The sequence below is a fragment of the Myripristis murdjan genome, chromosome 6, assembly GCF_902150065.1.
Source record: "Myripristis murdjan chromosome 6, fMyrMur1.1, whole genome shotgun sequence".
Classification (NCBI taxonomy): Eukaryota; Metazoa; Chordata; class Actinopteri; order Holocentriformes; family Holocentridae; genus Myripristis; species Myripristis murdjan.
The window spans coordinates 2,173,399-2,201,089 of NC_043985.1; the positions used below are offsets into that span (position 1 = coordinate 2,173,399).

The 27,691-nt window shown below is 39.3% G+C and overlaps 1 protein-coding gene across 4 annotated transcripts in view; it reads right to left on the reverse strand.

Moving 5' to 3' along the window:
• Window positions 1-1,291: 1,291 nt before the first annotated feature.
• ric8a (RIC8 guanine nucleotide exchange factor A) overlaps window positions 1,292-27,691 on the reverse strand; it is a 31,688-nt gene continuing 5,288 nt past the window's right edge. The window contains exons 2-15 of one of the 4 annotated variants that reach the window (XM_030054508.1): window positions 25,544-25,591; window positions 25,219-25,236; window positions 15,829-16,039; window positions 15,510-15,664; window positions 13,347-13,427; window positions 13,132-13,231; window positions 11,278-11,465; window positions 10,545-10,639; window positions 10,224-10,374; window positions 8,384-8,479; window positions 7,714-7,858; window positions 6,557-6,701; window positions 4,186-4,305; window positions 1,292-3,210 (exon numbers count right to left, since the gene is read on the reverse strand). In XM_030054508.1, coding sequence (XP_029910368.1) covers window positions 3,066-3,210; window positions 4,186-4,305; window positions 6,557-6,701; window positions 7,714-7,858; window positions 8,384-8,479; window positions 10,224-10,374; window positions 10,545-10,639; window positions 11,278-11,465; window positions 13,132-13,231; window positions 13,347-13,427; window positions 15,510-15,664; window positions 15,829-16,039; window positions 25,219-25,236; window positions 25,544-25,591 — 1,698 coding nt within the window. In that variant the 3' untranslated portion in view covers window positions 1,292-3,065. Of the gene's footprint in view, window positions 3,211-4,185; window positions 4,306-6,556; window positions 6,702-7,713; window positions 7,859-8,383; window positions 8,480-10,223; window positions 10,375-10,544; window positions 10,640-11,277; window positions 11,466-13,131; window positions 13,232-13,346; window positions 13,428-15,509; window positions 15,665-15,810; window positions 16,040-25,218; window positions 25,237-25,543; window positions 25,592-27,691 lie in introns of all 4 variants that reach the window. The other 3 variants (XM_030054507.1, XM_030054510.1, XM_030054509.1) reach the window with 3 other exon arrangements.

Consider the following 27,691-nt stretch of genomic DNA (forward strand, 5'->3'; position numbering starts at 1 on the left):
CAGACCAGTAATAATCATTATTACTATTCTTGCTATCATTGCTCTTACTATTACTATTATTATTATCAGAAGTGGTATTATTATTGCTATTAGTGTTATTATGATTACTACTGTTGTTGCAAATACTATTAGTACTGTCGTTACTTCTGTTATCACCACTAGGATTACTATACAGTCCTATGTCGAACTTGCAACGTTCTATGTCCTACAATGTGCTCCTCTCTCTCTTTCTGTCCCTCTCTCTCTCTCTATCTCTCAACCCTTCTGGTCGAGGCAGATGGCCATCCACCAAGAGTTCTGCTCGAGGTTTTTGACGCTGTTAAAAGGGTTTTTTCCTCACCACTGTCACCCTGTGCTTACTCTTGGTGGAGATTTTGGTCCGTGGATTTGGCCAATATCTGTTGGGTTTCCGTAAAGTGCCTTGAGATAACTTTTGTTTTAATTTGATGCTATAAAAATAAAATTGAATTGAACTGAATTCTGCATCTTAACACTGATTCGCTGCTTTCAGATGCCTTACACAAACATTTAAAGTATCCCTTATTTTGCTGAGGACCCACTGAAAGGTCCTTAAGGAACCCACTTTGAAAACCTAACCTCACCAAACCATAATATTTTAAATGTTATTTCAGGTTGTGAACTGTTGGTTAATTTTTTACAAACATTTTTTTCCTCTACTGACCTATCTGGCTAAATATATGTTCATTTTATATTTTAACAGGGTATTTTCAGTGTGGGGACACACATAATCATATCCTATGGAGTTCAGCGGATATTTTTTCAAAACCAAAACTGATAATTGTGTTGAAATGTTTCCCTAGAATCACTTCAAGTTAAAGTCTGCTAAATCCTTCACTGTGATCAGAACCGGGGAAGCAAAAGTGTTGGATATTCACCAAACGTTAAGCACACACATCGCCACAGCCCTCTTTAGCCAACCAGTGTGACATGACCAACTTTTCCACAAAGTTTCAAGAAGTCACATGAATCCTTTCAAAAGTTGCATTTGTTTTTATGACATGCCCCACCCACTGCCATGTGACAATTTGACCAATCAATATGAATCAGTTCTTCTCTGACACATGATCAACTTTTCTGACAAGTTTCATGCAAATTCCTTCACAACTTTTTGAGATATACTGCTAATAAATAAACAAACTGACAAAGGTAATGGGGTAAAAACATCACCTCTGTCCAGCTCCTTGGGCGATGGAAATTGTAATTGCACTGCAAAGCAGGGCAGCTATCACATTAAAAATGACTCACACAAAAAAAGAGAAACACAGCAACATATTTTTAAACAATTTTACTTTAAATTACAGTCCACGTTAGAATTAGTAGTCATATATACAGTACAATATAAATAAGGATACATTAAATATATATTCTCTGTTTCATAGACTCATTCTTTTCCATACAACACATCAATATTTCAACTTCATAATCTGTGAATACATGTTTTTCTCTGCCTTCTGTAGCTTCATATTTCATAGTCTAAAAATAAAATAAATAAAATATTCCCAGTGCTTCAGTCCAAAATGCAAATTCTTCACTGCAAAACCTAACACATCCATTCTGAAAAAAGAGAAAAACAAAACACAACAAAGATTAATCTAAAATTCCTACTGCAGAATGCTCTGATTCCACCCTCAGGAATATAAGTGGACATCTTTGACTAGCTTTCAAAATAAATAGTTTATGCTTGGTTCAGCTATTTGCCTGCATTCATTTGGTAAGAGAAGCAGATGGTGTATGTCTCATACTAGGCGAATATGCTTAATTGTGTCCTGTGCACACTCTGTGGGACATTGCACTTCATTCCCTGTAAAACCTATTAAGTACATAGTTTTGGACCTTTGCTTTTTGTTTATCTTGTTTTGTTTTTCAGTGAATCAGTTTTTATAAGATTGTGATTCATCTCATAGCTAGTTGGGTGTTTTCAAGCCCTAAAACTTATATTCATGAATGCTGAAGGGTGAGCATGGAGTGCTGGAGCTAAAGATCTACAGGGTACAAATCAGTGATTTTGGTGTCATTAGGCCTACTTCATATGTGACCAACAGAACAGTCTCCCATAAACTTGGTGTATTCCTACAAGTTGTTTCAGTCCACAAACCAAAATGAGCAATTTAACAAAGGGACCTGGCCAGGAAACGGTTCTCACTACTCGTGTCATGTGAAGAGCATTAGAAAACAGGTCACACTTAGTCACACTCAGGTCAATGTTTCACAGAAGACATGTCTGTCCTTTTGTCAGAGTCTGTCTTGGCATGCCATTGAAATAAAGGCTTTTTAATTCTGGATACAAGATAATTGCCTGAGTTTTCTTTGAACAAGCCTGAGACTCATTTTAGCAGCTGACCCATACAGAAACGCTCACGAGGGACTAAAGTCAGGTCATATTGGGTTAAGTTGTTTTTGCTTTCCTCAACTTAAATGGTGAAACAATATCACATTTATCAAAATGGGTGAACTATCCCTTTAAATGGGCAGTAAGAAATGTTTTTACTGTCCCATAGCACAAAATGACAATAATATATACGTAGCTTGTTGATTAATACTACTATTTTATCTGTGTTTACTTGGCCAGGTGCTGGTGCTGAGATGTTTGGCTTTCAAGATTCAGTTGTGCAGTTTTGGAACTTTCTCTGTAATATCAATATCAAAAATATTGTGACAGATTATTGGTCCCAGGGATTACTAATTAAAACAATAACACTATTTTTAAAATAATAACATGTAGTGTGTAATAAATTATTCAATAACTGCTCCAAACCTGCATTGCTCTGTTTTTATCAAACATTGACTCTATTTCTGCATCCTTAGTCAGGAAAATAATTGATTCTCCCTCTCATGTTCTCCATGTTGTTTTAGCTCCTCCTGCTTCAGACAGACCTTACAGTGAACGGATCTAACCACTCCTTTATTTCGCTTTCCATTTAGTTCCACCACAAAGAGTAGGCAGGAACAAGTTGGACCATGTAATTATATGTAAAATGACCAGGCAGTTGTTGTCACAGGTGTTGAATGTGTCTGTGTGTGTATCAGTCTACATGCTTCTGTGTTTACTGAGCCTCGTCTTCACTGTCTGGTTGTGGTGGGTTTTCGGGCTGGGCGGCGGGATTGTGGGTCAGTTTATGCAAGTCCTCTGGGTTAATCTCCCTCATCTTGCCATCCATACCAAGCTGCATTGGCTGGATCACATTATTCCTATCGAGAGAGAGAGAGAGAGAGAGAGAGAGAGAGAGAGAGAGAGAGAGAGAGAGAGAGAGAGAGAGAGAGAGAGAGCAAAGGTCAAGCCAATGTAAATGTGTGCATGATCATTTTTAACACATATATACCACTATGTAGGTGTTTTGTGTTGTGTTTAACAAAGATCATATTCATGCTAAGTTATCAAAATGAAGATAATCTTTTTAGCAAACCCATGTAGTCCCTTGTGTAAATGATATCATTTATCAGGATTTAAGTGAACCCTATTGCAAGTGTTATAGTTAATGAGCTAGGGACAGTGTGACAGAGGGTAAGAAATAACATTTGTTACACATGGATTAAAAGATTTAAATGCATCACCTTGATCGATGTTAACCACATGTTTGCCTGGTGATAATATAAGCTCTTCATCTTAGCAGAAAGTGTGCTGACTCCTACCTTGCTGTATCTGATGCATATTTTTATTGGGATATATTAAGATAATCATTTGGATTGTGACAGGTGATGAGCCTTTACTTAATATTACCACACTGATTTCACTTGTCTGATGCAGTCAGGAAGTATAAAGACAACAGCTGAAAGTGCAAGTAATCTGTGTGCAGGAGCTTCCTGTATAATGGTGTGGGTGGGAACAATAGGATTCTGGGTAATGATGTATGTAAAATATGTGTACAAGCACAAAACTGGAACTACACAAAAAACTGTAAATGAAAGTGATGGTGACTGACTCCGGATTTGATTAAACGGTCTGGATTTTTAACATTAGACAAAGGAATTATAAATCAAAGTAAAAGATGAGGTGCAATGTAAATACCAAAAATGACTGGAACATATAAATCATTTCATGGATTTATAGTGACAGGCAATAAATAATATGTTACAAATTACAAATTACAAATGACAGGTAAATCCTTTCTGACTGCACTGTACAAGCTGTTTGTGCATGTATATTTAGGAGTAAGAAGTGTTAACCTTGACAGTTTGTCAAACATGTTGACCAGCTTCATGGCCTCATATTCTTTCTGTTCCTCTGTCATTCCCTCCATGGGGTTAGGCTGCTCCTCTTCTACAACTCCTGTTACTGGGTTTATACTTGAGAGAGAGAAGGAAAAACAGATAGAATCAACAGGACAGAAAAGATGATATTCTGTAGCTTTAAACACATTTTCCATGCCAAAATTGAAGCCACACACCACAAGCCTGTAGTCAAACAAGATGGTGGTAGTTACAAGAAGTATCACTAATATATGAATTTACACTTCATCGAGTCCATGTACATATACTAGCATATCTGTGACAGATTTAAGCAAAACAGCAATATTGGGCTCAATTTTGAAGCTTTATGACTGGAAAAAATAAACAGACAGCACTGAGCTGCATGTTACTTCAGGTTTAAAACTTTAAGATGATGACTACCACTTCTGAGTGGGATCCTCTGCTTTTGTGACATTTAAGCACCCAATAAATTATAGATACTGTTTGGAATTTTTTACATTTTTTTTTTTTTTTTTAATTTTTGGTGTTTGCTGTAGTTTGAAATGTTTTTTTTTGTCACTTGGCCCTGTTTGCTGCTTTTGTTGTGGTCACCCTCTTGTTCACAGGTCTTCCAAAAGTAGTTCCTGAAGCACTGCATTTTCAAATATGGTAGAGAAAGGCCTATGGCTGCAATAAGCAAAATGGTAGAGTACAGCAGAAGCATGGTTGTGCCTGTACTGGTTAAATGTGATAGCTGTGCCACATGACTGTCCACAAGTTATTTTTTAGAAAAACATAACAAACAAAACTCTGGATAATCAAATATGTCAGATAAATCAGGTAAATAGAGAGTATAATGGGGATCTGTACACTTATGCAATTATGTGAATTGATTAATATTACTCTCTCTAGCACGCCTGTGATGTTAATGATGCCTTTTCCCTGCTACAAACACTGTTGCCATAGTGATTTGAAAGTGTGTGCATCACATCCTTTTTATTTCTGTAGTAGACCAATTTTGATTTCTCATAACTTTCACTTTTACTTTGCTATATTCTGAGAATAAAATGTGCACTTTTTCACTATACACCACTTACTAAAAACTAAATCTTGTAAATTGGAGGCACATTGACGCATTTGGTAATCAGGCAGTTGTTTGGGTGACTGAAGGGTCGAGCCAACATCTCTGATATTTCACAACAGTGCTACTAAGTGGCTGTCAATAGTGATTGATCTGGGACAGTGAGATGGTTTCAGCAGTGAAGCTGGAAGGGATGGCTTTTACTCAACTATAACTTTTGGATACTTTTTTTAGTGTGTGTTCTAGTGTGAAATTTGCTTTTAATCCCAAGCAAGCAAAACCGCTGGTTTGGCTCAGGAGAAACCAACTGATAGACCTCTCTGCATTTCATTATAGTTTTTATATCCAGTGATGAGAATAAAAACATTTAAATCAGAATTTATATATCTTACTTTCCTACCCCTTTCAAATTTATACCTTGGTTAGGAATGACAAGTAGCAATGATCTTGAATCATGAATTGCACACACCATACAGTAGTGAATGTGCTGAAATGTATACACATTGTAAAATAGGTACAAGTAGCGATAGCACACTATATTGCTCCTGGGCAGGATGATTCAGTTTTCCACTCACTGTAGGAGGTTTGTGAATAGCACATCATTTTTTTCAATCACAAAAGTTGTGTTTATATGCACTTTAGCTTTTGAATTATTCACCATATATGGGCAGTAATCTGATTTCTCAATTGCCATGTAAACAAGAAAGCTGGAAAAGATAAGGCAGATAGCTAGTCAAGGTTAAGATAGCTTGATATCTGCCGATCATTGGGCCATGTAAACCCTTACTCCATTTTCTGAACATCTAAGGCAGGAAAAACTGCATCTGGCAGCATCACCTGGAGCAGAGGGGCAAAGCTTGTCGAAATCCAGCTAATGGAGGCACTCTGACGGCTGCATGTCAGCTGCAGCACCACTGTCAACAATGGCAACAATTCGGGGAAGGTCAGGGGTGGGTGTGAATCCAATTATTGGGGGAGTACAATGTAGGCAATGGTTCTGAGTAATCAGAGTACTACAATTTCCTGCCATAACCTGGTTATTCATAATAATCTGGGTCCTTGTGTACAATGGCTGCAAAATGGCAAACCTTTTGTAACTTATCCCCTTAGTGTTGAAAGAAAGAAAGAAAGAAAGAAAGAAAGGGAGGGAGGAGTGAAATAGAGATAGAAAAGAAGGAAGGAAGGCAGGAAGAATTGGAAAACAGCTTTTCATCCCTACAGCCTTGAGCACCTAATTATACTATAAATCTTATTAATAGGCCAGTGCAGTGTTGTGCTGGTACTGACTGGGCCTTGGCCTCTCTGTACTCCTCGGTCTCTGAGTCTTCATCTTCAGAGTAGATCCCGGAGTCTCTGCCCCCCCTCAGCAGTCCTCTGGCAGCCAGCAGGCCAGCAGCATTACCATAACCAGTGTACTTAATGAACCTGGAAACTGCAAACACAAAGAATGTTCCAGTTGTTATGGTAGTCTTTTACAGAACTTTGAAGAATAATTTTGTTTGGTTTGGTTTATTTCTCCCTCTGAGCCTTTCTTAAACCATATGAATATAAGATATTGAATTTAACTTGGAATGGTAAACCTAACAGAGTTAAAAGAACATATATTTTAATGGAAAATAAATAAGGCTAAATGAATCAATTTAAAGCACTTCAGTGATAACAAAATTACAGGTAAACCACGATTTGTTTTCTAGCAAATTAGTTATTCATCTCCAACATGATTACAGTCTTCTTCTATTTATAAATGTATACAATTTGCTTTTTTTAAATTAGTTACTAGGCTTCATGCAAAAATATTTTGACAATGTTCAGTTATTCATGAGTAGAAGAAAACTGTCAACATAGCCGAGTCAGGCTTTATGAAATAAGAAAAATTTTTATATAGAGTATATAGTATATTGTATGCATAACAGTATTAAAGCAAAACTGAACTGTGGTAGAGAGTTCGGTTGTCTAATTCCCTGGATGTGACATGAGTCTACATGGTGGTGAAATATCCTCATTAGTTGCTCTCTGTTCCCCTGGACCATTATTCCAAAATACTGTATACACTTCTAAAGCACACCAATGCAAAACAAAACAAAACAAAAAACAAACAAACAAAAAAACGCAAAAGGTTCATTCTGTGCAGACTTGATGTAGCTGAGTCAACATGGCAGACATCAGACACGTAATTACAGATTGGGGCTATAATCCAGAAAAGTTAGTTTAATCACAAAAGATTGATAGTGTTTAGATTTATACTACAAATACTGGAGCATTTAAGATTAGACCACTTTATGCACTTCAAGGAAAAACATCTTTGAGATCAGCAGAGGCCTGGAATGTTGACGAAGAGTGAAGGTTATCATGGACACTTTTATATTCAGGGGCTTATGAAACAGTCTAACAGTCTGAGAAACAAGTAAGCAATCAAACAATCAAACAAACATTGCGTCCCTCACCGCTTTCTTTGCATAGAACAAAGAGGAATTCAGCCGCACAGTTCTTGACATCTGTGTCGATGTGTGTCATCAGGCGAACTAGTTTGTTCCTCAGGGCGTTGCCGACCTCTGGTCGGTTCTTCACATCACGAAGTGGGGGCAGGACCTACACCAACAAAGGAGAAACACTCATTTGCGCTTGTAATGTCATTTTTTTATTTTTCATTTTTCAGGGGATTTTCTTTGGTTTTTGGATATTTGGATAACAATATTTTTGCTTTCTTTTTCATATATTATATGTTTTTTGATAATTTTATGGTATTTGTTTTTGCTAATCATAGAGTAATTTTCTCGTATTTTTTGGGGAAAATGTTTCAAATGATTCTATTTTTTTTACTAATAACTTGCTAATTTTCTGATCATATTCTTGTTTTTCATCTTTTTTGTCATTTTCCTCATTTCATACTTTTTTCTCTTTTTTAAATTTTCAAGTCATCTCTTGCTAATTTGCTTATTGCCTTTTGCCCCATGTTGTTGAAAGAAATCAACAGATTTTTCTCAGATTTCAAAGAGCCAGTTGTGATTTAAAAAAAAAAAATATTTGCTGCATCCTGTGAAGCATATTTAAACTATGAGGAAAACATCTGACTTTTGTAATTCTCGTAATTCCTGTCCACTCTCAACTACTGACCTTCGACCTGAGGAACTTTCTGGTCTCTCGATGGATCCGGGCACTCTCAGTCAACAAGTTGAGGGATGGGAGAAGGGTCTCCTTCAGCTTATTACCCTGAGAGAGGGACAAATAAATTATGATTAATATACAGGCAGACTACAGAGAAGACAAGAGTGCTCTGTTTCCTCCAGCATCAACAAATGCCTGCCCATTGTTATTTGTTATCACGTCATTTCTTTATTGACACAATCATTTGCAGCCGATGAAATTATTTTCTGAAGAAACTGAAAAATCGCATCCAATTTGATAGATCAGAAATTGCAGAAAAAAATTGCTCTATTCTACTTCAAAAATTTCTTATGCTATATAAATACAGACACCATTCCGTGCCTGTTACATGTTACATGTTATTTGTGAATATACAGCACTGTCTTATGAATTTTACTTGTGGCCCTAAAAAAGGCTGAGATGTGGTCAAGTTATGGCTCAATACAGAAACAAAAGGAGCAGTCTAAAAGAGAATAAAAGGCTAGAAGCTGCTGACAAGTGCTGTGGAAGCTTGTTTTGTTTGGAAGTAGTAGTTCCACCACTGACTGAGCATATTTTTGAGTGGATACAGCTTTGGTTGCATTTATAGACATAGAGAGTTCCCCTCTAAACCCAGGTACTTCAGTAAACTGAGGGGTATTTCATAAAGCAGTGTTAGTAAATTGGCCAGATAACCATGGAAAAGATTATGCTATATCCTTGTGATATTGATACGAATCTGTAAGACAAAATGTCGATGTTAGGTTTACAAGTATGATGCAGTCATCCATGTTGATGCCAATTCTAAACAAAATTTCAGAAGATCATTTATGTTATGTTGTTTATGTTAAATAGTAGATCCCCACTGGGGGAAAAAAAATATTCACAACAACTCCTTGTGATAATTACCAGTAGGATGAGTAGAAATATTTTGTAGGCTCTGGTATCTTCAGTCTGGCGCCACAAGTGAGTCAACACATAGCAAACAGCAGAAAATCTGCTGAAGTAATATCTATTCAAACAAAACTAAAGTAACGACAGTTTTTGGCTTCAAATGCCTATTAGCTGATGAAAGTGTGAATCAGAAATACACAAATCAAACAAATTAGATTTTTTTTCCCCAATAAAATAAAAGTGATTTTGGAAGTTTGATTTGTTGGTCAAACTTAGCTCCTGTTCATATAAGAGGTAAAGCAAGGAAAACATATACGCATGGAAACTCTATCTGATATTTTCTCATCTATGTTGACTAGTAACAGACGCAAATTCAGCTAGCTGATTGGTCAGAGTGGTTGCTGCCTCTAATTAACAGAAAGTTGTGCTCAACCGTTTTGGCAATTAGTATGACAGAAATTCAACATACCGCACTTTACAGACATTTGATTTTTATTTTGGGCTTGCCCCCTGAGCTGCTCTCCTTCTGCAACGCACTACATTGTGGGAAAACAGTTGAGTATGTATGTTGATGTTCTTGAGTATACTGCATACTTTTACAGTGTGAAAACACTACATACTCAAAACCTGGTTAGAATGAGTATGTAGTATGTTTTTGGGACACTCCTCTCATCTAACTGAAAACAACTGAGTACATTTCTGACTGAATGAACATGCAATGCACCCTCCCCTGATCAACAGGAGGGGGAGGCAGTGACAAGACACTGTGTTATATTCTTGGACATGACTAAGCTGGGAGACAAAGAAAACAAAACAAAAACAAACAAACAAACAAACAAACAAACAAACAAATGCAATGGGCTTGGTTGCCCTTGTAAATGATTCATGCCTTATCACACATTATAAACATGCATACACACACAGAGTGGTGTCTCACCCGATCAAGTCTTTTTTCCATGAATTCCAGCAACATGTTAACAGCGTCCATGTTGACCCCCATGTACTCAATGGAGCCTTGTTGGACTTTGGGCAACAACAGGACATCCAAACAGGGGAGGGGGAGGTTACCTAGCAGGTTCACTGTATGGCTAAGAAGAGAGAGAGAGAGACAGAGAGAACATGCATTCATCAAATTAATTAAGTAAATAGCAATTGCATCTTAACTGATTGGATAACTGGAGCAACATACAGTGTGTGTGTTTGATGTATGCATTGCTTGTATGCAAGTATGTGTGTGTGTGTATGTGTATGTGCCAACCTATGAAACTCCTCAGTACGTTCCTCTCCATCTGCATGGCTCATTAGACAGTGTCTCAGAATGGCTCCCAAATGTCTGTACTCTGCTGCGTCCTCCTACGCACGCACGCACACACACACACACACACACACACACACACACACACACACACACATTACTCATCTATTCTACACATGTTCTGAGGGCATTCATAATTACTGAAAATGTGATGCTTTTTTATTATGCATTTATTATGCAAGCCATTACAAAGGTAATATCACATTTCGCAAGTCCATACTTGGGAAAAATGGTGCCAATGCCTCCTGCAATGATGAGCGCTTTTTGCTCCCATTTTGCAAAGTGAAGCATTTACTTTAATATTAAAATGCATTAAAGGAATAATTCACCCATTTTGAAAAATATGATGTTATTATTATTTTTTTCTTTGAAAATGGTTGACATTTTTGTACCACTTTGATATAGCAAATGGATAAAAGCAGTTATTCAAACTATTCAAACTTTGTTTGACTAACAGATTGAGTTGATTAGAGCAGTTATTTTTAAGAATGTTAGCTGGGAGGAAGTCCACCTCAATGACAGGAGGCTAACAGTTAGCATTTGGTGCCAGTATCCAGCACTCAGTAACAATGTGAGGAAGATAGCACCACCACTGTCCTACGTAACAGCTACAAGGGAAATATCACACTTTTCAAAATGGGTGTATGATCCCTTTAAAATTTCTTATGTTTAATACCTCGTCGACTTTGCGTCTTGCTGTGTCAAATGTAATATTGAACAGCGTTTTCAGTATTTCCATGGCTCGTTCTGTCTGCTGGCGGCTGAGGGGAGGTAGATCTTCAGGTGGGACGCCCTCTGAACCAACCCTGGATGTCTCCAAGGTGTCCGGCCAACACAGACCCAGCGTGGCATCTAGCTGGTTCCCTGAGATATACACAGAGCAGAAAGCCATCATCCTAATGTCCTATCCATTGCATTTGTACTTATTCTTGTACAAATGCAACTATTCAATTATCCCACTACGCTACACATCAAGATGGACAGACCCAATGTAAAATGCAATGAAGGTAACAAATAAATAACTGTAATAATTCTAAATGCAGTTTTCTGGTATTTTTTTTACTAATTTTTTTTTTTCTAGTTTTCTAGTAATGATCAGTTTACACCATTTTTTCATGGTCATTTTCTCACATTTTGTTTTTCAAATATTTGGGTAATTGTCTGGTTATTTTTATTTAATTTAATTTTAAGCACAGTTCGTTTAGCCAATCAGAAGAGAGAATCAGCATCTCTCCACTGATTGGCTGACTGTTTTCTGAGTGACATATGGTCGGGCCAATCGCAGGCAAGTAACTGAAACCTACACTGGTAAACGGTGCTAAACGGTTGTCATGGTATGGGAAAGATTGTCATGGCTACCGCTGAGCGTGCTGTTGTACGACCGTACATGTTTGAGCCCGATCCCGAATCACAAACGGCAGGAGACACCGAACCACCTCAAATCTGTTTATTACAGGATGTTTCAGAATGGTAAGTTATGTTTGTTAAATATACTGTAACGTTAACAAATGTCACAATACAGAGTAACACTAATCAAGATAACAATAATGTCTGGTAAAAGGTAACGTGTTTTTGCAAAAATGAATGTGAAAACTCCATTGATGTAACAACAGTCTTAGTCACTATCCACTCAATAAGATGCAAGGCTACTCTGTATTCAATACTCTACCTACTTGAAAATTTAGCAAACACCGATGGTTCAAAGTCTGGCATTTTTAGTTGTAACAAACATTTGTGTGTGAGCTTGCTGCCTGGGGAGCGGAGGTGGACTGGCTAAGTTCGCTAGCTTGTGAGCTTGTTGCCTGGGGAGCAAAGGAGGGCTGTGGGCGGAGATACCGTCTTCATGACATCATGAAGTAACAGAAGTGCAATCCGCTCGTTTTACAGGGAGAGTTTCAAAAAATGGGCTGTGTGCACTTCTCCATTTATCACAGGTTTAATGCATGGGACAGTATTTATGTGGCCCCAATACCTTCCCTATCACACAAAAACAACCAAAATTGCATTTTTCATGCCATGGGGCCTTTAAATATATAATGTTTTTGAAAGAAATCAAGTGAATTTGCACAGGTTTGAAAATGTTTAACACAATTACAATCACCAGATGTAAAGAGTGTGCACACAACCAATATGCTTTCCTTCTTTAACCCATTATCAGAAGCAAGCAGCACCTTGGTTTTACTTTGGTTTTGCCATGTCCTATATGCAAAAGACCTGAAAAACATCTCCTGTAATGGATGTCTCAAGATTTCCAAAGATACAAAATGGATTCCAGGGAAATGGGTATAAAACGATGTATAAGACATGTAGATGTTTTCTATTTGATGTAATGCTGCAGCCATAAAGCCATGGCATCTTAGGTTTGGATATTTCACGCAATATAAATATTACGTATCCCTCAGTGAAGCACTGCACTCAGCAGATACAGAGTATGTATGACATTGTCATACAATATACAAAGCCAAGTTTTTTTCTAACTTTGAAGTTACAAAAGGGAAAGGGGATAAGGGAAAAGTCTTCAACGGCTTACCTAGGATACTAATGCCGTGGAGCTCTTGGGCCAGCTGTGCCCTGACATCCACTCTCAAGGCTGTCAGCAGGAAAGTGAGTCGCAAGTCAAAGAAACGTACCTGATGAAAGTAACAGAAAGAGACCAGTGGTGTAGTTACTCTTTCATTTTCTTTACTGTCTTGTTCCTATCAAAGATCATGGGGAATGGAACCTATCCTATCTCCATATTTGTACCTCATGGTTCCAGGTAGGGTCATGAGACTGCTTCAGCCTCTCTGCCACACCCTTCATCAACTGCAGCTCGGCCGCTACCACCTGCCAGTGGAAAACCATTCAGTAAATCAGTAAATCAATCGATCGCTCTTTGTTTAGAGAGAGCATTTCAAGAATAAGTAAAGAATGTTTGCTTGCTCACAATCACATGGTTATATCTCCTGGACAGGTTTAGTGAGCTTTTGCCAAAGTAGTTTTCATCAAATCTGGAACACCTAGAAGTCTGTGCTAAACTACTGCCAAAATAAAAACTGTGAGCTCTAGAACAGTGGTTCTCAAATGGGAATACTGCAGAGGGTATGTGAGTTTTTTATGTTAATTTAAAAAAATATATCAGTTCCTAAAATAATTCGCCTTTGCTATATTAAGATCAATGAAAAATGTAAATGTATTTACATTAGATGTATTGTATTTGTATTGGTAGTTGTAGAGGTAGTAGCACTATTATATTAGTAAGTCTTAGGACAACATGTGATTAAAACAAGATAAAGAGTAACTGAAGCCTAAACCAATTTTTTGTGAAGCCTCTTATAGTGATCATTGCACAGGACAGGTGTTGGTTCCTGCTTTGGCCTTCAGGCCTGTCACACCTAATGTGGGCAGCTGCAGGGTCGTCAGCTGAAGGCCGCCGTTCACTGATGTTTTGCCCCCTGCACCAGTACATCTCCGGGCGGGGGGGATGTACTGGTGCAGCTGGTGCAACACTCCTTTAAAGGCAGCTGCAGGCTGCCCCCAAACATTTTCCTTCCTCCGAAGCCACAGCCAGTAGCTCACCTTCTCTGCCTCTTCTCCCAGCTCCTTCACAGCTTTTCGCAGACTTGAGCCTGTCATGCCGGCACTTCGGAGCAACTGGATTACCGTCTTGCTGACAAAGCCCCTGCTTCTGACCTCCACGGGGAATACCCTGGCTTTCCAGCCAGCCTCTTGGAACTCCGCTACAAGGTCGGAGTATTTTAGGTGTTTCCTCTCGTGGGCTGCTGTCATGCCCTCTTCCCAGGGGATGGTAAGTTCAATCATGACGACTCTTCTCTCCACCGCAGACCACATGATGATGTCTGGCTGGAGAGTGGTTGTCATGATCTCCCTTGGGAAGACCAGCTGTCTCTTGAGGTTTGCCAACATCTGCCACTCCTTGCCTGGTCTGAGAATGGCATTCTCCTGTGCAGCTGCTCTGCGTGTTTCGCCTGGCTTGAAAAGGCTATTCGCACAGGCTGTGATTTTTCAAGGCTGCGGTTGGCTGCTACCCTGTGTTTTCCAGGAGCTCTGCCAGCTTGGCTAGGACTTGGTCATGGCGCCACCTGAAGCGACCCTGGGTCAGCACCACCTTGCATCCCGACAGTATGTGCTGGAGGCTAGCCTTGATGTTACCACACAGAGGGCAGCCCACCTCACTCCCAAACCACTGGCTGAGGTTCTGGGGGCATAGGAGAGCATCGTAGACTGCCCTCACCAGGAAGCTGAGTCTGCTTTGTGGTGTCCTCCAGATGTCTGCCCAGCTGATGCGCCTCTGCCAGGTAGCCTCCCATCGCGTCCAGACTCCTTGACTGCCCTGGGATACAACTGTTATGTGGAAGTGCTCCTGCTCCACCCTGGTGATTTCGTCCACCACCATGGTCTTCCGCTGCCTCTTGGTGGCTTTCAACCAGAACGGTTGCGGAGCACCCCAGCCTAGGCCAGTGCGCCCTGTCTGGACTGACCCCATTACCTCTCTGAAAAGTAGTGTGCCTGGTCTTTAGTGACAGGTGATGCCACTATCCATGGAGTACAACACGAGATGACACCTACCGCCAAAAACCAGGTACCTTACTTTTCACCACTAGAGGACAGGCTTCACAGACATTTGGGTATGGGATCTAGTTATTCTTTAAATTAATTATTTAACTGTTACTGAATTTAAAATGAAAAATCATTGAAAAATCATGTCAGTCATTCAGTTATTCACCAGTGGAGCTGCTCAATGGCTGCAAGTTGAAGACTGTGTTATACTGAAGCATCTGTCTTCACAGAACCTCACAGGTGGTTTGATTTTAAAGTTGAATTTACAGGTATATGTAATTGTGATTACTTGTCTGGGATCTTTTTTCTAAATATGGGTAGATTTAGAGTACAACAGAACAGACCAACCTGCCCCGTCTCATTGTGTAGCAGGATGTTACAGATGGATTTCAGAGCCTCTACAATTACTTCGAGGTCAGGGTTTTCTGAGGGAGGTGGGGCTTCTTTCACCACTTCGGTCACTCCTTTTGCCGTTTCCTGGCTCTCTCCTCCCTGTTCCTCACCTGCATCAGGAAATAACAAGGTATTTTTTGCCATTAAACAGTTCAACATGAGCATGACAAATGCAGAGTCAGGCAGCTCAAAGACAATCTCTGCCAGCACTAATCTCCTTCTGTGACAAATCTCAAAACAGTGATACCGAGAATACCTTCTGATGTTCCAATACCTTGGCCATCCTCTGGCTGGCTGGGGGCGGGTGTGTCAGTATGAACCATGATGCCAGCATAGCGGGCAAGGGTGGCCATGGCAGACCGGGTGATGAAGGGATTCACGCAGTGTTTGTCTCGAGAGAGGATGCGAGTGGTTTCTAGACAGGCCAGCTGACAGGAAGGCTGCAACTCCTTGTTCAGGAAGCCAAGCACTAACTCCCCCAGACGCTGCATCAGATAACAGTACATTAGACAACATATTCCATTTGGATTTATGAGATATCACTTCAGAGAGACATAGGTTAGTAAAATTTGATGAGACCACTGGTTGCTAGTGATTCATTTTGTGTAAAATTGCCCTTTCTTGCCAGTTAGCATTACAGATCACTCAGTGCCAATTAATCATTGCCTTTGTGAGTCTGTTGATCTGTCTATCAAATATATACACTTCACATAAGACTTAAATGGAATGTTCACCCATTTTGACAAATGTACACCTTTGAAAAAAGTTCAACTCAATGGCAGGAGGCTACAATCACAGTCAAAGTCACAAGTCACAATGAGAAGAAGATAGCACCACTACTGTCATACACAAGCTACTGACTTTGCCTGGGAAACTACAAACTCTCCAACTCTCTGACACTGGGTCCAAACACAGAAAAGAGTGGTTGTGCTGACCCCCAAAATATGTAAATATTCTGCATCACATTGCTTGCCAAAGCAGCAATAAATACTGCAGGCAGCCCACTGATTGGTAACAAGCCGACCCCACTGTCCTGTCCCAGAAGTGTGGGTGCACTTTCTATGGGGCCAACCAAAAAGTTGATGACTAGAGCATTCAGAGACCTGATGGATATTGAGAAAAATGGGCCTGATGAGACATGAGTCAGTGAATTTAGTGCTGCTTTTGCCTCTGGCTTGGAGGCACATTCATCCATCAGCTGGGCTGGGACACAGCGGAGACAGCCAGGTACATCTTAATTCAATAATAATTAATTCTTCATCAAAAGACAAATCCTGGATCAGCTCCACAGACACTAAATTGGCAGAGACACTGGATGCAGTCCAGTACCATGGTGATTTGACTGGGATAAAGCATATTTTGTGGTTTGTAGGTGGCAGAACTGTAATGAAATGAAGCTCAAAGCCCTGGTTCCATTTTATTGCCAGCAGAAATGCTGCAGGTTTTATCACTTGATGACACTACAGATGACACTTGATGACACTACAGAGAGGGGGGTGTTTGGAGATGTCTTTATGTTGTTAAATAACACCCAAAATGCCTAATACCACCTCCACCAAAACTGTTTGGCAGTTTGAGCTTAGAACACCATACCTCTCTGTCTGCTTCCTCAAATCAGGCTAGCACAATGCTAACTTAATCTCTACCTAATGATTCAACCACATTAAATAACTATCACTTAAGAGCATCACAGAAACGAGAACCGAGTTCAAGGAGATTAAGCTGAGCGGCTGTGTGACACAAACAGGATTGAGTGGCCATGCAACCACACAAAGAGTCAGTCTGAGCTGCAGCAAACACTATTATACCTTCCTCACTCCTGTGTCTTGCTCCTCACCCACAGTTGAACTCTGTGTAATCTGGATAATGAACCAATCAGATCTTTGTTTTGCTGGAGTTTTTCCCTTTTAGCCATGTAGGTTTCCTGCACTGGCTGCTTTGTTATCTGTATCTGTCATCCCACTACGGCCTGTGCCTCTTCCTCTCCAAAACAACACTTCTCAAGATGCTCGTACCATTTAAATGAACAGTCCAGTTCAGTTTTTTCAATGGACATTTTTCATTCTCAGGAATTTTGACTGTGAGTATTTTTTGGACTGCAAATGCACACTTAATTTGTACTGCTAGGATCAGCATCATTTTAAATCATACCACACCATCACAGAGTATAACAATCAGGAGCACTGTGTTTTGCTTGGTCTGTTTTTATGATCAAGAATTGCTCCATATTTCTCAAATAGACTGCACTGGAAGGAATTGCCCAGTCACAGGCTCCCAAGAATCACCTACAGCAACTCACAAGGGACAGTTGCATTCACAAATATAAATATCGTAAGACATGAAATGACTTACGATTTCTGTTTTACTTTCCTTGGTATATAAAGAAATTTCGAGGGTATTTTCATTCCAAGCTGCTGTACATTTCTAGCCCTGGAGTAAATGTCAAGTACTTCCTATTCTTGCAAATTCATTCAGAACTGAACTTGTCAATCAAGAACTAAACATACTGTGTTTGATTTTCAAAGTCACTGACCTCATGAAGCTGATGCGGTTTCCATATGCAGCCAGTTAAAACTGGCACTGATAAATGAGTCCAGTAATCTGTCTTGCATAATGTCTTCCTATAGTCCGTGCTCAAGTGTGTGCTCTGTGCGTGTGTTGCATAATGATAGCATGCAATAGCAGTTAAGCTTTCTCCCAGTTTAGGCAACAAAACCCCAAACTCTAAATTGTAACTGAAAACATTCACATAGATTTGTTGTTACTTTCGTCAACAATTACGATGACGAAATATTTACGTTAACAACCCTTTCTTTTCATGACGAGGACGAGACGAGCTAAAAATAGCTCTTTGATGATGGAAACATAACGAGACGTGTGTGTATTTTCGTCATGACGAGACGAGATGGGACGAAAATGTTAGTAGGTGGTGTAGTGGACCTTCAAAATGCATTATTTCCTCCAATTGTGCGTGCAATCTGTCTGCCAAAAGCTCAGAATATGAGCAATGCATCCTGTGGCTTGTTTGGTTGAGAATGTGTGCCTACAGCCTCATTTACACGCCGGAGACGCGCAGCGAACACAGCTGATGTAGGCTACAAGCCCACACCGTGTTAATGACAGTGACCGGCATCGGCAAACACAGCTGATATACAAGCCCACACCGATCACGGTCGTGTTCGCCGCGTGTATCCGTCCTACAACACAGTACAAACGAAGCTACCAGGCTGTGCACACACAAACACGGGTGATGGTGATGGTGATGGACTTGCACTTACAAGTCAGCAAATGTACCTAACCTAAAACAAACAGGTAAATACAGGTAAATACAGACTGGGATTGTATATTTTGTCTGTTAAGTTTTACATCATAATAGTCAAATGCATCTTCTAAATTACAGCGGCACAGTACACTCAAGGTCTGGTTCTCAGAAATAAAGCCACGATCGAAAAGAAAGAATGTTTTGTTTCTTGACTGTCTTTGTGTAATGACAAGTGATTCCACTATTATCAATTTTACATGTGTGTAATGTACAATCCTGAGATTATCATTAAGTACTGCATGGTTGCAGTTCATCTCCATTGATGGGAGAGTCAACCAAAGTCAAAAATGTAATCATTTTTACATTTAATGCCAAAAGGAAATAAGTTGTGTACTAATAGTGTAATAACCTGCCTCATAATATATTACAAAGCCTTGACAAATGTAATAATATGTTAACTGTTCATGTAATACCTTATAACTATACATTATTGGGAATTTAGTACATCCACAAATTGGTATTTTTTTTCCCAAATGCATGATGTACTGGCAGCAGAAGGACGGTGCTGGTGGAGTGCATGGATCATAGATCATATACTCCAGTCACTCCTCATGATGAATAACTTTGTCCTTTTAATTTTCCAGAAATATTCTGGATTTTGTGTTTCAAATTTCTGAGGCTATTGTAGATAGTCCTGCATCATCTTCACACATTATTAGGGAGCTAAAGCTGAGAAAATTCAATAAAACAGGTGGGCTTGAGAGTGTCAGCATGTGGGTATGAAAGTCATGTGCAAGCCTCCTCTGCCATGTGCCTAAACCTTATGTTAGACTATCCCTGCACCTTCACAAAGTAACACCGTCAGAGCAGTTTGTATCATACCGGTATCAAAAGCCTCTCACCACTGCCCTCCTTCACCTCTCTGGATCATGACACTTGAGAGGATTGTGCTGAGTCATATGACAGAGATGCTAATCAGCAAGATGGTTTGCTGCAGATCACCTCACTGGTGAAGACTGGATGGAGTGTGGTGTATATTTTAGTACATCCTTAGACCTCAGACAAAACGGCATGTATGCACTTGTTAGACGGTCTTGTTAGACGGTCTTGTTAGACGGTCCCTTAATGTGGGTTCCCTTGCCAGAGAAAAAGATGGAAAATTTTCTCTATTTCTTAACTTTTCTTGAATTTTCTTAACTTTCTTAAAACATCAGGTATTACCACAGATGAGGCATCAAATTTGCTTGTAATTACCATCTGATTAAGAATATGACACTTGCAAAGTCTGAGGATGTCAAGTTGTACTAAACCTTAGACTTGATAAAGTTTTTCCCGAGACCTTGAAGCCTTTTAGTCTGAGGAACGATGCCATGTTGTCTGAAGTCTGGGTGTTTCCTTAAACTGTACTAGGCGATGCTGTTAGAACTAGCGTTTGAGTTGTTACCAGTGTTAATTTCGTCAGACGAGACTAGACGAAATATATTCGTCAACGATGGGTTTTTTCATGACGAAAATGAGACAAAGACAAGACGAAATCAATATCCTTAAACACTGACTGTGACGAAATTAACACGCATTTTTTGTTGACGAAAAAAAGACGAGACGAAATCTACTTCATTAAATAAAAACGTAATAAAATTTCTCTTTCCTTTTTCGTCATAGACTTTTAAATTACTATCCAAAAAGTGCATTCATTGGATGCGCGTTAGCTTTTCTCCTTTTTTTATGATGTGTGCTCATGCCGGGGTGTGTGTGTGTGTGTGTGTGTGTATGACTGAGGAGCACACACCCACCGGCACTGTCTGAAGCGTAGCGCGGCGAGAACAAAGTTAAAACCTGCTGCCAATCAATACACAGCCGTTTCACGTGTTAAACTATGTTTCAATAAATGTATTCCTGCCTGAAACACACTGAACAATAGAAGATAAACTTATTATTCCTGATTTGAGATGTGGATCAATATGCATATTTTTTTTATTTTATTTTATTTTATTAGAATATGTCAGGCTTTATTTAAGACCTATTTTTATTTCAGATCAGAGAGGTGAGTTTCTTATGTTGTACTTATGGCAAAAGAGTGGTTTAAAAATATATTGTTGCATGTTCTGCTCATTTTTTTTTTTTTATCTTGACTGCTTTAAAGTCCTAAAGAGTTGTTTAATCATGTTGGTTCATAATAAAATAAGCAAATTAGAACATGGATGTATTTCTGTGAATATCAGAAATACCAGGCACCTTTAGCAATGTAGCATTCCTAATCATTCAACATGTGGAGCTACTTCATCAGGTAATAATCACATAAACCTTAGAGATGAGTGAAAAAAAGACTAAAATGAATTTATTGGTTAGACTAGATTTTTTAATTAACATTAGTGTCAATCTGCATTCAAAGACTAAAAGACTATTGACTAAAACTAGACTAAAAATTTTGGAATTTAGTCGACTAAAAATAGACTAAAATACTTTGGATTTTCTTTGACTATAACTAGACTAAAATGCCAAGACTTTTCGTCAACTAAAATGTGACTAAACAAAAAAGAATACAAGTTGACTAAATATGACTAAAACTAATAAGGGCATTTGACACAGGACTAAGACTAAAACTAAATTGAAAAATAGCCGACGAAATTAACACTGGTTGTTACTCAAAATAAATAAATAAATAAAATAAAATACATTACACATTTCTTGTTACTTTTTTTTTTTTTTTTTTTAAAGTAATGCATTACTTATTTACTCCCTGTGCAAAGTTAATCATTATACTTCTTGTAACATTTTTTTGCAATCTTGGCAACATTGTAATTGCCAGATGACAATATAACATTCCACTGTAAAAATGGGCAACATTTTTATAACATGACCACACTGCTTAGCTAGATGTGTCACTACATTTACACGTTATCCATAGAAAATTGTTACGTACAGATTCTGTGGGCTACAGTGGAGTGAATGGCACCTTCCAGCTACCAACTGAGGTTAATCGATCATTATTCTGATATATATATATATATATATATATATATATATATATATATATGGACAATATTTTTGATATAGATAGAGATGCAAAGGGCAAGTTAAAGTCAAATGATGAACTCACTTTAGACAGGCTGAGTCAGAGTTACAGATGCCATGTGGCATGCAAAATAAATAATGTACTGATATATCCGTTTCAGAAAAATCTATCAGTTTATTCATTCATTTTATGAGTGAGATGAATTTTATCAAAAAAAGTCTATCAGCATTAAACTATTTCTACTGTTACTACCAGCATTGCCTTCAGTTCACCTTCTACTGAATCAATTCAGGGGTGGATTTCTTCAAAATTCAAAATTACTAAAAAACTGTTGGCACAACAGATTTTTTTTTTATAACTATGACCATAAAATGACGCTGACACTAATAATTCCATGGAATAGTCAATAGCTAATATTTTTCAGCATGATAATTTGGTGCTACTAATTCTAAAAAAAAAAAAATTAGAAGTATCTACCTTATGTCTTACAGCATATGTGTTTTTGGGGGACTTCTATCATAATAATGAAGTCAGGGCCACTCAATTGATTGACACTATAAGACCACATCTGATTTTTAGTAGAAGGCCAATATTTCATTTTGAGCTGATTAAATAGAAAGTGAATTGACCTGATGTCTATTTCTACTGTCAAAGACCCACAGTTTATCTCTCATTTACATTGATAATAGTAGTAGACACCTTTTGTCCATTATCTATTTATCTGTGTGTACCCTCATCCTTCCATATTTGTCTCCTCTTTCACAGAAACTATCAAGGGAGTTAGATCAGGCATTATATCCGTTCCTCATTACCTGAGTTCAGACCTCCAGAATCACAGTGATTTCAGTCAGTCCCTCCAGGGTTTGTGGTCATTGTGACCCCAAAAGCATGCAATTGCCCTGCAGTTTGCAGAATTATTGGCTTGTGTGTGTGTGTGTGTGTGTGTGTGTGTGTGTGTGTGTGTGTGTGTGTGTGTGTGTGTGTGTGTGTGTGTGTGTGTGTTTACAACAGAATTGCAGATACTTGGTCAAGCATGTAAAAGTATTAAACTAACACTAAAGTAATATATGATTTTAAACAGCCAGATGCCATTAAGGATGAGTCATCTTTAATAACTTTATGTGATAATAAGCACTGTGTTTAACACAGCAACTCTTTGGTTGATTGTTAGGGATGTCTAGTTCCCTGGATATGAATCCACATGGTGGTGAAATCTACTCATTAGTTGCTCTGTGCTCCTCTGGGCTGTTAATCCACAATACTGGATTTCTATCTCTCCAATTACTTCCATGGCAAAACAGCTCCCAAAATAACACATTATATAAATATAAAACAGCAAAAGTCCTGGTACGCCCTCCAGGGTTTCCGCTACATGTAATTGATCGTGGCGCACCGCCACGGCTAAATAAAAGCCGCCACGGCTTGGGAATGATGATTTTTTTTTTTTTTTTTTCGGGTGTTAACACAATTTAAAGTATATTGTATGAATGACCTGTGAAAACGACCCTACATACACACATAGCATATATTTGCGCACATATACTTACTATGATCAGAGTTTTAAATGATACATTAAATATCACGACATGTTACACTACGCCGCAATTAATTTTATTTTGAAAACGCACCGGAGTTATCACCCCCCTGCTTTGTCCTACTGCTGCGCGCTTTTTCGGATTGTGGATGGCTTGTGGCTGGGGCTTCTGCAGTGTTCCTGGTAGTATTTGGGGGGCAGGAGCTGCTACAGGAACGTCCTCTGGCTCGGCCCTCTCACCTGCCGTGTCTCCACTGAGAGGCCGAGTGAGAGGACGTTCCTGTAAAGTTACCGGGCGGTTGCGCGACCATGACCGGGGCATCAAAATGCGTGTTGTTAAAAAAGCCTGTTGTTAGCGTTAGCTAACGTCCGCTAAAGCTAACGTTAGCGTCCCTAAAAATGCCGGCTAAAAAGTGTGTTGTTAGCGTTAGCTAGCACGTTAGCGTTAGCTTGGTAGTGTTGGTCGTGTTGCTAGGGACGCCTAGTGCCCGGCTGTTTGCTTTCTGTTGACACTACATCGCGCCGAGAGTAAATCCAGTCAGCACCAAGTAAACCCCAAGCCCCACCCAGGTTTGGTTTTTCTCAGCATCAATGGGCCACCTCTGGCTGAGTTGAACTACAATAGAGCCTTAGAGCTCTTTTTAAAAAAAAAAAAAAAAAAAAGAAAGATGAAGTGCTCTCAGCCAGGCTGCACACTGCCAATAATACAGTCTTGCAATATGTAGCAATGTAAATAAATGTGTTTCTGTTACATGCTAACACATTTGGTCCTGTTGGCTTGCTTGCCCCCCCCCGGTGGGGACATTATGGTTGGGGGGGGGGGGGGGGGGGGGGGGGGGGGGGGGGGGGGTTCGTCCACCTCAGCACCACAGTTTCAAAAAATCCTGGGGGAAACCCTGGCCCTCTTTTGTGTAATTACAGTTGTTTGTGAAAGTACTATCAGTTTGTGGTGCAAGGTTACAATGTGTAAGTTTCCTGCCAACACTACCAGATCTACTTTCAATTTTAATATATTTCAGTTCAACTATAGGATAGGCAATTGGAAATAGGAAAATAATGAGAATAAAGCCATTTAATTTCCTTCAAAAAGGGTACTGGCAGTTGTTTTTACATTGACATAATCCACATTGTGTTTGTCAATGTGCAAGTGTTATTTTTGGAGCTGTTTGGCTGCACTATGGAAGTGAATGCTTTTGAAGTGAATGTTTTCTGGATTAGCAGCCCAAAGGCAGGGCAAATAATGAGGATATTTCACCATCACATGGACTCATCATATCCAGATAACTATATAATGCATAATAATATAATACCCCATCAAAGTTCAGTTCTCCTTAAGTCAATATGAAGATCTCTCATTAATATTAAACTGTACAGTTTTATTTACAACACTGACTCTGTGTAACAATCGAATCTAATCTAACACTACAAACTACAGGATTTGAATGAAAGGAAACTAGAGTAATGAAGATCAAATTAAAAACAGTGACTCAACTTCATCCACTTGGGGAGCTGAATAAAACTACAACTAATTAAATTACTATTAGGAATACTACAGTAGTGGTGGTAGTAGAAGCAGTATTAGTATTCTTATTATCATAAGAGGAAATTCCTGGAGAGACTGACCAGTTAAATTCAGTTCCAGAGTGGGTACTACAGATTTTATCTGATCAATTATTCACCGTCATTTTCAATCAGTAATGCCTCTTCATTTAAATCTGCATGATCCCGTTTACCTAAATGAATTACATATTCAGTTCAGACAATGAACAAACAATGAATATGTCATGTGTTGTAGAGATAAACTGTGAGTTCTGTCTCAAGCAGATAGGAGGAACATGTTGCATACTGATACCTCTTGTAACTTCCCCTCCTAAAACACCAAGCATGCACAAACAAGGAGAGATACAGAGGAAAAAATAAATAGGGTAGTGTAAAATCTGTGTGGTGTTCTACTGATGATGATTTATGCATAAAGATGCAAGGTTGCAAAGTGCTTGACTTTTTCCATTTTGTAGCCAGTGTATGGATTCTTCTCATCAATTTTCAATTCATTAAAGTTAAAACAAGTTCTGCAGGTTATATTCACGTTCAAATATTGGTCAGTCACTCAACTGATTAATCACTTGATGCATCCATTTAACATATGAAAATGGTGAATATGAGAACTTTAAAAATACCTCTCTGTCAGACTCCTCTTCCTTGCTGAAAGTAAAGCATTGGTTCTTCTGCAGGAAGAGAAACAAAGGAAGAAGATAAGAAGGGAGCAGAGAGGAAAAAGAAAAAGGATAGAGAAAAACACTATAAGTTTTGAGATTAAAGAGATAATTGTAACAGAAAAAGTTGAAACAGCAGTGAGAAAAACTCAGAGGAAGTGACAAAGGAAACTGTGGATATTTAAGGAGGCCCTTTGAGCAAACTAAGCATATTGAGATATAGTGTACCTATTACAGATAATATGGCACCCTATGCAGCCCAAATGGCAGAACTTCTAGTCACACTAAGCTCCTCATGTCTTGGAGCTCTTTAGTAGAGTAGGATTTGACTGAGCCTCAGGAGACTATTTGTGTGTCAGAGTATTTAATCCTATTGCCTCCGAGCTCAACTCCCACGCAGCTAAAGACCATGTGGCCCTGAGAATCAAACATGCAGCAGCAGTAATCAGGGTTTGTGGACAGCACTTGTACAGCACTGTTGACAAAAAAAGCATATGGAGAGCACCCACATCTCAGGCTAGATTCATACTATACTGGAAAACAATTCATCAGAAGCAAGACACTAATACTGTTCAGGCCATTTTTTTTTTTTTTAATCGGACAACTGCGGTGACACTGGGTAATGACCCTTCTTGCAAAACAGCTGAATGAAGGGGCTCAGATAGATAAGAATGGTAGTGGGCTTTGTGTTTGGAAGAGAACAATAGACAAAAAGGGAAAATCATCATAGATTGGTAAATCAGCTAGCAATGCTGGGGTTTTTGAACAAGAGTAGTGAAACATTTTGGGAGAATTGAGAATTATCGCCATGACAATGAAGGTTAACAACGGCAGAGGTGGAAGTAACTAAGTTTACTCACATAACTGTAATTGAGTAGCTTTTTGTGTACTTTTTTGAGTATTTTTCAAAGTCAGTAATTGTATTCTTACTTAAGAGCATTTTAAAACAGATCTTCATTCATTTTCCAAGCCCATTATCCTTGTAAGGGTTGCAAGGAGTGTTAATGCCTATCCCAGTGCTCACTGGACAGGTTGCCAGTCAATCACAGGGCAGACAAACAAGCACATTCACACCTAGGAGCAATTTAGCATCTCCAATTCACCTATCTTGCATATCTTTGAGAGAAAACTGGAGCTCCTGGCAAACTCCACACAGAGTGGACCTTGTGGAATCGAAACCCAGGACCTTCTTGCTGTGAGGTGACAGTGCCAACCGCTGCACCACCATGCCGCCCCGTTAAAGCAAATCCATTACAGAGAAAAATGATCAATGATTATGGAACCTTTCACAATGAATGCTCAGCAAAGATGAGAAGAGGAACATGCTTCTACTTTGTTGGTTTTGCTTTTTGTCATTTCCAAATTTCAAAATAAAAGCTGCACAATGAAAAACTGCAGATGGCTGATGGCAGCGAGGACCATTTAGACTCAACTGGCAAAAATGTGGATTAAGTATGGAGAAAATGGAAAAAAATATCAATGAGTTGGCCTGACAATGAGAACCATGTAGAGACAACCATCTTAGGGCCCACTCACATTGGCAAGTTTGAGCCCGTATCGTGCTAACGCCAAAATCCCCCCCTCCCCAGTCCCCGGCTGGCCTGCACTCACATTACCTTTTTCCCAAACGCGCCCAAGCACGATTGCCCCCGGTGTGCGCGTCATCACGTTGAAATAAGACAACAACAGGCATGGCCCGACATCATTATAAATAAATGTAGTTCAAATACATCATGTCTTCCTTTTAACTAAAAAACGTTTTTGGTCCTTTTAATCAGACATGGGATGTTTATTTACCTTGACAGTTTCGGAGGTAACTTTCTCCTCCAGAAAGGTCCAACTGACAGCCCGAGCGGCACCTGTCAGATCCGGCAGACCGGGTGACCGGGTGGCCGCACACCGCGCGGTGCCGCGGCCAGTGCCGGCCAGTGCCGACGCGGTGCCGGCCAGCACCAGGTCTGCCGGATCGCCGCACACAGACTGCTGTACTTTCATTATAAACCGACTTTTGTTTATACGTGGTTGCAGCAGCACAACAGACAATAGGGAGTTTAAGCAACGACGGATTTTGCGGCGGCTACGGCAACCGGAAATGGATCTGCGCTCTGCTGA